The following is an 11,732-nucleotide window of genomic DNA, read 5'->3' on the forward strand; positions in this document are numbered from 1 at the left end:
ATCAAAGAAATTAATTAGATGCACAGAATACGACCCCTGACCTCACTTGACCCAGCGGTCATCTGTTTATTGTCATCACAAGTAGCGGGCGGTGGGAGCTCACGTACTCGAGCTCATCTGAATTTTCTCCCACCCACCCACCCGTGGATTCTCATGGTTTAAAACATTAAACTTACCAAGCCCATCTCGCCTCTTTGTCTCTCTATGATAAGCGTTGAGTGTGAGTGCAGATAATTAGATAAGGATATAGGTTGATAAACAGGGCTGCCAGCTCCTCAGAAGACACAAACCATTTGTGCATGAGGAAAACCATCCTGGGGAAGAACGGGTTGTCCTGGAGCTCCCCTGCATCGTCTGAACAGCGGACATCATGATGTAAGTTATTCATAATCACAAAGTGTCGCAAAGGGTTTGCGGGGCCCAATTTTGTGCCCCTGGGAAAGGCACTTTATATCTATTTCCTTGCTCAAATAAGGTAAAATGTATAGCTAGCTTTAAACTTTAAGTCTGTATTAAACTCAATGGCCATGGCCTGAGCTTACTCCTGTGGTAAATTATTCACCCAATTTGGCCAATTTCTATCAATTTTTCCTGAAACCCAAAGGAGTTTGGTGGAGACAAGTTTTAGTAGGCATCAAAGGAATCTAATGCAACAGGTGGTGTAGAGGCTGTTAGGAGTTTCTCCTTGTGGGCCAATCATCTGGTGATTAGATCTGCCCCAAGTGACCCTCCCCTTATCAGCCCACCCACCCACCAGTCCTTTGTAGGGAGGGCCCAGCCAGTTTTTCTGCGGTAGATCAAGGGATGTTGGAGGTTTCTTTCAACACAAGCAAGTTTTTCTGAACGTTTCAGTCGCTCTGCTACCTTCCTCAGGGCTATAATGACTGGAGCAGCTGAGAATGGGACTGTAAATTCATTTACTTTCAAAGTGGTAAACCAGCTTTTAAAAAGAAGGGAAAAGGAGAGAAATGGAGTTTTTTACATTTGTGGTTGAAACAATTCTGTGGTACCATAGCCATACAAGGGAGACACATTTACAGTGTTGTGAATTCATGATGGAGAAACAATGAAAATAAAACCATGGATGCAAGTTTTCTGTAAGCTCTCTGCTTTTGCCTTGTTCTCTTGCTAAAATTTTACTTAAAAAGAGAACCATGGATTCGAAATACACTGGTAACTGATGTGGCTAAAAGAAGGAATTGCTTTGACATACATTGTGCAAAAAGGAGCAGACAAACCAAACATGAATCGATGTTACAGGTGTCATTACTGCATCACTGACAAGGCAGTAACAGCTTGCTTAGTGTCAACAATGTCCTCAACAAAGAGGTCAACAGATGAGCTGACATAAAAGCAACATCTTTTGCACTGAGCTCCAAATGTAGCTCTTGCTCTATAAAATGGGATTCATTTTATTCTGCTGAGATAAGTGGAAAATGAATTATGTCCATACCAAAACATAAAAAAATGTTGATATTATGTATTCGAATATCAATATTTGTCAAGTGAACCACCTATGCCATTTGTGACAAAGCCTGCGTCGCATCCTTCATTAGATGAGAAGTCCTGTCTGGCAACTGGCAGAGTTCCTTCCAGCATTTACCCATCCATCCACCCACTCCTTAGTTAAATGTAATATGTTGGTCTACATCACTGAGCTGTAAATAGTATATAACAGTATATTTTTGCTGACCTACCATTCTATGTCAGTAAAAAATACTTTAAGTCTAAACCAGCTTTCAAAAACTGAAGGGGCTATCCAGTAGTCTACTAAAAGATTTGATAATTTGAAACAAAGGACAACGCTGACTTACCAAAGCAGTCCACACAGAGCATGGCCAGCTTCTCCAGAGAGGCAGCCTTGATCAGCTGACCTTTCACGATCAGCTTCTCCTCGTCCATGCCGTTGGCGCTGATGCTGGACAGTCGCCTGTTCTGCAGCTCAATCTTAGACACTACCGCATCTTTGTCTGAAATGGTGGCGTGTAAACAGTGCACTTTAGAACAAACAGCCTCTTTCAACGTACGATGCTCCATTTTGACGTGCCGATACCAGAAACCAGCTGGTCTAAGACCAGCAATGTACTGCCTAAGGGTACATGATACAAAGTAGCCAGTGACAACACCAGGGCTCCATCCAACATTTGTCATTCTGTCACTGGACAGGCATTTTTCTGCTCAGGAGAGACAAAAATATTTCAACGATTCCGTCCTCCCTGATGAACAAAAGTTAAAACTTCATGACATGGCCAACAGTGCTAGCCTGGGTACCATCTGTATTTGTTACTCCGCTGCGCCCCCAGCGAAGTAACAAATACAAACGGTACCTGACCCACAACAGTGCCAAATATCTGAAAAATCAAAATGAAGCCATCAGAAAATGCAATTAATTTCAAAGAAGCTGAAATATAACTGGTAGGATGGATGAAAATTTGGGGCTGAAAAAGAATGATAAACCTCGGTCAATACTGAAAAGCTTCCCCCGTAACGAGCATGTATTATACTGTTACAGTAACTACTAGTACCTTCACCTTCCCCACTGCTACTGAAGTGCCACAATGGCAGGTAGGCTAAAACACCAGGCAATAAACTGTAGAAGTTAGGAAGACTTCCATTAGACCGTGAGAGTCGATCCTTCTGGAGCTCAGTCAAACCTTAACTTGTGCTGGTTCCCTTTTTGTGTGACTCAAGCTCTCTTAATACACTTCTCTCCCTGTTTGCACACTAAAGTGCTGTTCAACATAAAATAACGAGTCTAAAAGATGTATAATAAATCACATTTTAATGAGGTAAAGCAAAATTCAAATAAATGATGTAGCTAGCCTATTCAAGTTTTTCTAAGTACCCAGTTTATAGTTAGGACCTATGCTCTTTTTATCGTGACACATATTGATGTCTATACAGTGTACTATGTTAATAGCATGTGGGTATGTGGCTAATGTTATATAATCTATAATATATAATCTCTTTATTTTCCTGTCAACTCCTTGTTGAAGTTGTACCCAGGTCAATGGAGCATTGAATGCACAAAAATTCTATATGGTGTCCCTTCAAATGTTTTGCTTACTTTAGCATGCATGGATTTCAACCATGCTTCTATCAATGATACAATGTATGAAAACAACTGGAAGAATTGCTGAATTGCAAATAGATTAAGTATTTTTGTTTGAAACCCAACCCTAATCTGAAAGCAAAATATAATCTCTCAGGTTTTTAACCAACTTGCTGACAAAAAAAAATCTCATCACATACCTGCTTTGCATTCACAAAGTTCACTGAGTTCTGCATCAAATACATGTAATATTATATAAGGTGTCAATTTTGTATAATGTCATACCGTGATGAAAACGAAAGCAAATTTACGAATAGCAGGAAGAAATCCAATTGCGATGATCCTGTCTGTAAAGATTCCAAGAAAGCTTCTGGTGTGGTACATCCCGCTAAAAGGTTGGTGTTCTTTCCTGCTCTTTCTCCTCCCCGGGACACAACACCAGAGCCACAAAAAAGAGTTGCCGGGACAACCTGAAGCCCAAAGGTGCTATTCCTGTCGAGTTTGCACTCCTCAAAAGCTGCCTTCTTTGTCCTTCAGGCAACAACGGCATTAGAAATGCGACGGGTAGTCATCCCTGTTGAAACGAGACCTAACATACACGACGGAGACGGGGACTTACAATGAGAAGGTGATATGTCAACGATAAGACTGTTTCAAGAAAAGCATGGCACAAACAGAATTGCTGACGTTACACACTGAGACTCCTGCTGGCTGGAAATAGCCATTGACCTTTCCAGGTAATACTTGGGGAAACACTACATTTGCAGCCTGTTGGCTTGTGGCTGCTTTTGCTTTCCTCCCAGACAGGTGCTTTGCTATTTTGTACTGTGGAGGCCTTGTACTGTGTCTAGCGACATCCAATATGTTTTTGTCAGAACTATCAAATGTGTCACAAAACTTTGGGCAAATTTCTCCAAGATGCATCCCATGTTAATCAAAAGGTTACATTTTTTGCATTTGTTCCTGGTTTAGCATCATGAAGCCATGTACATTTTGTTGTTCAGAATCAATGCAGAATATTTCATACTATGTTTCATACAATTTTTACAAATGATGACATATTGTGCCTCATACAACTGTTTCACAGTGAAGTTCATTTAATGCATGGGATCACATACCACAAGATTGCCTGGAACTTAGTAGAAGTGCAGAGGGCTGAGGAATGCCTCAGTTACAATTCCCTTGTCCCCCTGGGACTGAGGAATGGGTTTTCAATGGAGCGTGAAAGCACACAGCACTACCATGCTAATCCCTGAATGGAGTGTTATCAGTGGAAAATGGTACATCACCCTGCAGGGGTCTGGATAATAGTAGTGGAGGAAATAGATGGAGTTAGCTAGTACCAGGGCTTCTGTTAGTTGATACACAAGTTTTGGAGTTTAAGGCCATGAAAATTGAATTTACAGATGACTCGGTCCAAGGGAAATCTCTGTTCAAGTTTTCCTTCCAGTTTTCTATTTTTATCTAGTCATTCATTTTTACAAAGGTGTGCCAGAAGCAAGAGAATAGATTGGTAATTTGGTATGGCCTTATACACACTTGTATTGCAAAATCTGTCCTATGGTCTATGATACCACAGTTTGAGAGTCATAAATTGGGACTCCTGGAGCAATAAGTGATCAGCTTCGGCTCTTACATAATGATGACCATTTCATATAACATAGCTGAGTAAAAAAAGCTATATACAGCTACAGGCATCCCAGGCAATCAAAAAAGATCCCATAGTCAAAGATAGGACAGTTTGAGAGTCATAAATTAGGACTCCTGGAGTGACAACTGATGATCATTTATTCATGGCCTGTGGCTCTTACACAATGATGACCACTTTATATAAGATAGTATCAAAAGATAGAGTCAAAAGCTATGTACAGCTACAGGCATCCTAGTATATCATATCTGCCTGAGCCGGGGTCTATTTATCTGTACGAGGAGCTTCAAACACCCGAAGCCGTATTCATAGCTGCCTGGATACACTTTACATAACCAAGCTTTTGCCAACATCAAGGAAAACCCACCCTGAAGGACATTATGATTCAATCACTGAGGAAAAATAAGCTATCTATATGCTGGCTCATTTTTCTTGGGTAGCCCGGCATCTCTGTCAGGTAAGGACCATCATCCAGCTGAAAGGAGGTACATTTAGGGGCTCATACTTTAATCCATGTGTGACGTATAGCCTGGTGATGACGCACAAACCGAATACATCCCTCTTTCAACTACGATAAAAAAAAGACTCCAATTGATTTGAGGGTAGAGTGACCTGTGTGTCCTGTTCTTTGTTTCGTGTAAACAGCTCTCCAAGATGTAGGGGCAACAAACACAGGCTGTTCCAACAAAAATAGATACATTGACTTTAGGACATTCATGTACATGTAAGCAATGTGTCTCTGATGTTTATATCATCCTAGTACATGCATATACCACTTTTAACCTCCTCCCTGCAGAACTCACTAACCTGTAACAAACAGGTATCCAAACAGCTACTTCAGTGTGCTAGAGCTTAAGAAATATGAGAAGAAGCGTCAAGAAAGTCTAAATTGCACATTATCTTAATTCTTAGTTTTCTGTATTTCCCCCTGTTCCTGCCACCCAAACGTAGCAAGGTACATTGAAATGGCCTGTAATTCAGTGGCTGGGTAATTAGATAATTAGTCAGCTAGTACAACAAGACAAGCTGCATTGGTAATACTATACCATACAAATCAAAGCTGTTACCAGACTACTTCTTTTGATAGATTTGACTTAAAGGCTCAGGATACCCACCTACAACCTGTAATTTGCAGCGAGAGTTTCTAGATTATAGTTAAAATACAGATAGCTTGCAGTTTTACACTGTGAAACATTTCAGGCTTGACAACAAGCTAATAAAGAGTATTCTTTAAGCTCATGTTGTCTAATTATGACAGGAGTAATTAATGGGTTGGGTATTTGCAGAGAGTTTATCAAAATTGCACTTGAAGTTTCTTACAACATGCAACATTGGCTATGCAGACAACAAGGAAAAAGTATTTCGAGCCCCAGTGTTTATCAACAGCAATGTCAAAAACAGGCTGAACACAGTCAGAATTCCATGTTCAAGAGAGGATCATTTACCGAAAACTATCCTGTCAGTCCCTTTGATTTCCGAGCAATCCTAAATATTTATGCAGATAAACCTGCTGAACATATGCCTGACCTTTGAGAGTCCTCCACTGGCCCCCAAGCTGCGACAGTTTACCCTTCAGATTCATGATTCTCCGCTTGTCTCCTTGAATGGACGAATGGGCGGGTGACCACAGACTTCAAACACCGGCCATTCCAACTAATGGAACCCACACACTTGTTAGGACGGCACCCACAGACAGAATTAATGTGTGACCACCGCTGTGCACCGGCAACTTAAAGGGCTGGTAAATGACAGCTCTGTCATATTACAAATTGCAGTTCTGTTGGAAAGCAGACGTCACCTAATGGGACCGGTTCTTGTTGTGCGCAGTTAGAGGCAGTCATGTGTTCCATGTTCTTCCACGTAGAAAATCAGCTGACTGGCAATAATGAAACAATTGGGGCAACAATGTGTGCTCAGGGCTGTCTCCAGGACCTGTCCCTCTGTCCCAGGATGGAAGTTATCATGTAGGGAGAGAAAAAAAAATTTCACCCCATCCATCCAAACAAACTGAACTTGAAAAAATATTTTACTTAAGTTGAAATTATATTCAATGTAAATTGTTTCTGATGGAGAGTACATTTACCATCTAAACAAACCACAATAAGCTATGAATTTTTAAAAAGTTTCTTGATTATCTCAGCACTTTTCCTTTCACTGAATATTCCGAAGGCAAACACTCAGAGATATAGCCACTCTCTGATACCATATCTCACACAATTGTTAAGTGATTATGATTTCTAGTATTCTGTAACGTAGATGTGGACTTTATGACAGATATGTATTTTGTGGAATATTATTGTCCATAACACTCATAGTTCTATGGTTTTTAAGTGTTAATTTACACCTCATTGAAAGTGTTTCTAAAACCTGGTTGTACATTGGTTTATAATTCAGTTCACGGTTGAACTGCGACAAACCAATAAAGATATCTTGTATCTTTCCCCATCACTCTTCCTGCTACCAACTATATGACTACATTTAATCAGTAATATGCAGTTCTATCTTCCTCTACCTTGAAAGATGAACGCACAATTTGTAAAATAAATCTTGACAATGGCTGCCTTGCTGGAGAGGAAACAGGTCAAACATCCTGTTCAGATGTCTTTCTCAGAAATGGACACAGTTCTGTACATTACGTCCTGTTAGCTTTGACAATGAGGTAAACCAACCGTGGAAAAGGGTTTCCATAACTACTGCCCCACATCTCCGGTGATTTACCACTGATGCATTTGAATGGACCCGAGGTCTGGCTGGGGATGATGTCAGGCAATTACTACTAATAAATGGCAAGGGCTTATCAAGAATATCAGAATCAAAGTTTGAAGTAATCACATCAAGTATAGTAATACCAAAGGACAATAGAATATCAAAGAGAGTATTGTGTGCAAACTAGAAGAACAGGAGGATGTGATAGGATGGCTTTCCCATCTGCTCCCAGTATTCTTTCCAATAAAACAGCCCTGATTCCTTGAGCTTATTCAATGCGTCTGAATCAATTTTGATAACACCAAAACCACAAGGACTCACCTTGTTTATCTAACTTTGGAAGTCAGCTGCCATACTTCAGAAACATACACACATGCACATGCACACGTATACATGCACATACACACAGACATCATGATACCGTCAGATAAGCCAAACAAAATGCTTCACTCCCTTTGCAGTGATGTTAATATGATAACTGCCAAGTAAAGCAAACACAGAGGGCAGCTATGTCAGTACAAACACAACAGTTATCAAAACAGGTTTTGTTTAACCCATAAACTTGCGGTGACGCTGGTATCATTCTGCTGACGTCAGTGGGGGTCGAGCTGACGTGCTGACTAAAATTTCTGCTGTGTTAACTCTCAGATTTACCTGCAAGACAACAGGTGGTTACAGCAACATTGCTTCAACACAATGTTGGGGCTGACTGAGAAGAAGCTTGACAGCAACAAAATACATGTACACAATGTAGAAACTATTTTCATGCATCTTAGTCATGTTTTTCTGATGCACTGTGGCACTGCTGATACCGAGGAGGTTTAAAGAGAACCAAGATTGTTGATACCAAGATGAAAGTATCAAATAAATATTTTGACACCCATGGACATAGTTGAAGGCATCCACAGCAAAAAAATGTCCAAAGATGTCAAAAGTCCAAAGATGGAAGAAACTTTAAGGCAATCCTCCCTGTCATGAATCTTGAAGCTGTTCCAGACGACCGTGACAGGAACTTACTGTGACCAAGACAGATTTAAGGCTTCTGAGACCTTTCAGTTCTCTACTACTTCCATCTAAACTATGGTATTGTCATTCTGGGCTTTTCAGTTTACATTTTTGAATTAGAATGTACTCAAGTAGGTGGTGTTAGATTCCTTGCTGCTCTGGCAGAATTATTCTCCCCCATGTCAGTGCTCAGTAGGGGTAAGCCATCATTTATATCCACACCTTATCAACTCCCCATCTAACACCTTCCATATGTGTGACACATGAGAAGGGCCCAAGGCAAGCATCAGCTACTGTGCATCAGGCCTGTCTAATAGCTATAAATCAACATGCCCAACAGAGCGAGGAGCACTTTTGGCTTGGTGCTATTTCCAAAATTTTAATGCTTGCAAATTCGATTTAAACAGTTGCTGGATATGATACAATGGCAAAAGGACCACATTCATACATGTGACGTCCTTTATTGAGATTCACTGACTCTTCAATCTATATATATTTGTACCGGTAACTGGACTTTCTACTTTACTGAAGGCTATATATTTTGTTAACTTGAGATGGAAAGAAACTCCTAAAGGCAGTTGAATGTAAGGCACTCTATCAAACCAAGCTTTTAATGCAAGGACCATCTTCAGGTTATGCATTTTATGTTCTTTTGGGCTATATTCTAAGAGCATACTAGTATTTGGAAGGAAGATAATTTTTAGTGGAGAGAGTTTTAGTACACAGTATGAATGTTAACAAACTGAATCATTCAGATGCAGTTTGCAGTTGATATCTCCTACAGCACTAGGTTCAATCCAGTTACAAATGTGTCAATTTACAGGTTTGTAAAATTAATTTTTTTTCCTCCAAATCAAATGGCTTGAAAGTCAAGGGTGTTTACTTTGCAAGTAGAGCCAGAGACACTGAATATTCTCCAGACATCACAGCCAGCTGTGAAGGCCTGGTGTGGCACAGCTTTGATGTATGGGCCTTCACTAATCCAAATCTTCGATTTTTCACTTGGCAGTATATAGTCACTACTGGACTCCTTGCCTTGCTGTGAAAATAACAAGGTAACAGAATACATTGGCCATACATAGAGTTACATATCATCTCATATAATGCTCTCTGTCTTTTGTCTGTTAACAGAAATGGTTATTTCGTCACTTGCAATTAGCCTTTTGACATGAATTCAAATTGACTGACTGATGATGATGACATGAATTCAGATTAACTGACTGATAATGACTTCATAATCATTATTCTCCATATTTGGTCAATTTTTACCATCTTTACATCAACTCACAAGGAGTCTCACAGAGACTAGGGATGGCAAGATGAATGTGTCTGAGAAGATGAATGTGTTTCAGACTGGTTATTTTAGGTATGCCTTTTGTCATATCTCTTGATATGATGATCCTACAACTTACCATACATGAAGATCAGATTACTTTTGGAGACATGGGACCAAAACGAGATAAACATTCATGTCAAGAGATTTTTTTGCTGTTGAACGGGCAAGAGCAATTTTGCTCCAGCAAAGAGGTGTTAAAATGGTTCTATAAACTTTCCCCGGGGAAATCTGAGTTTCTGCAACCTTAATTTGCACACTTTCTCAACAATAACAGATGTCTTCTCCAGCCTTCACCCTCTTGTGGTTGTCCAATACACGATATGGAACAGAAGAAGAAGCAGAGATTTCAGACTCCAGGGAGTATTTGAAACTTTCGGTAATTTATTGGAACATGTGAAGAGATTGTATGACAAACATCTGTCAGGACTAGGACAGTTCGAGTACCTCCATGGTTAGAGTATTCTGAATTCCCTCAGACATCGACCTCTAATTCCCCCGCGGTCTCCTGCCCAGATTCTGGGATCTTCAAGTTCAATCCATTTCCTGTGTCTAACCTTTTGACCTCCTGTCATACTGCCTGTCAATCTTCCCCCCATCCAACCTGCTGTCAACCTACTTTGTCCAGACAAACATATACACAAACCCGAGACAACCCATCCAAAATGATACGAGAGAAAATGCATGGGAAATTTGAGAGATATACATGTACATGTAAATGTACCATATTATCACAGAAAGTGTTAATTCCTCAGCAACTCCACTTTTGATAGTTTCTAGATTCAACAGCTGAGAATGAGGGGGGAAAGCTGTTCTCCACAGTGAACCTTTTAAACAATACAGCCACATCTACTTATAGGTTGTACAAAAGTGACAATTAACCCCCTATTAAGAAACAAATAGGCCTTCCTTGGTTAATCTGGAGACCTTATTCTGTCATAGATGATAAAGCACTGAGGAGCACTGACCCCCAATCCCACAGTCCCTGGGTGCACTGAAGATGAAAGGATGCCATTAGGCCACCTCTAGTGGGATGCATGACGTTTTTGTCCCATCAGATTTGCCTAATTAACTTACTGAATCACTGGAACATTCTTGTATAGAACACAGACTGAGACTCATTAAAATTCCTCTTTTTACCTGTCAAACTCCATTTTGTGTTGTCAGCAGGACTAGTCCTTTATAATACCACGGCTCATTTGGGCAGCCCTGGCTGCACATATACGTCATTCACATCACAGCCAAACTACTATATATAATACATGTACATGAACAAAATCTTTTGACTATGAAAGTCATTATATTATACGTGCAGTCAATTTCATCATCATACAATTGGGGTTAATTTTCTACTCAATAATGAGTAAATGGGAATGAGAAAAAGTAAATGAGAAGAACTGGCCTGCACTGACTGAATCTATACAGAGCTTCTCATTAAAATGCAACTGTCTACTTTTCTGTGGCTCTGCAAAACACTGTAGTTTGGACAGTTTTCCACACTGTGGGGTCAGCTCAAAAAATGGAACACAATGAGTCTTCATTACATATCCATGCAAATGGGGCTTTAACTGATACTGATATTGGGGGATAATTGGGGACAAAAAACTGAAGAGACTAGAGAATACTTCAGTACCTAGCTGCTGCAAACTGACAGAAGCTAATGCTAATATCTAAACACTGATGTTAAATTCAAGGTTCAATAAAGGAAGAACAAAAGTTCAAAATTGTTTGAAGTAAACATGGACAACTGACCTGTGCTGCCACCCAGTGAGCTGAGCTTGCGTCGAAACTTGTTCATCTTGGCGGATGTAAAGCGGGCCATCTCAACCCCATACTGTCTCATCTCCAGTCCTGACAATGCTGTAGCTCCGGCCGCATCACACGCATCCTCCCCTCATTTCCCAGCAAATCTTCACCACTGGCGACACAAACCTGCGAAAATCACAGGGACTGGGTTAGGTGGACAGACCTTGACCTGGAGTGAGAAA

General features: G+C 40.4%; 1 protein-coding gene across 6 annotated transcripts in view; it reads right to left on the reverse strand.

The window, feature by feature from the left end:
• LOC109483816 (ras guanyl-releasing protein 3-like) overlaps positions 1–11,732 on the reverse strand; it is a 38,968-nt gene that overhangs the window by 21,380 nt on the left and 5,856 nt on the right. For 5 of the 6 annotated variants that reach the window (XM_019786951.1, XM_019786952.1, XM_019786949.1 and 2 more), the window contains exons 2-4: positions 11,497–11,676; positions 1,815–1,970; positions 249–354 (exon numbers count right to left, since the gene is read on the reverse strand). In XM_019786951.1, coding sequence (XP_019642510.1) covers positions 249–354; positions 1,815–1,970; positions 11,497–11,587 — 353 coding nt within the window. In that variant the 5' untranslated portion in view covers positions 11,588–11,676. Of the gene's footprint in view, positions 1–248; positions 355–1,814; positions 1,971–6,227; positions 6,551–11,496; positions 11,677–11,732 lie in introns of those variants that run through there. The other variant, XM_019786953.1, reaches the window with a different exon arrangement.

Source organism: Branchiostoma belcheri, unplaced genomic scaffold (assembly GCF_001625305.1).
Source record: "Branchiostoma belcheri isolate BF01 breed outbred unplaced genomic scaffold, Haploidv18h27 scaffold66, whole genome shotgun sequence".
NCBI lineage: Eukaryota > Metazoa > Chordata > Leptocardii > Amphioxiformes > Branchiostomatidae > Branchiostoma > Branchiostoma belcheri.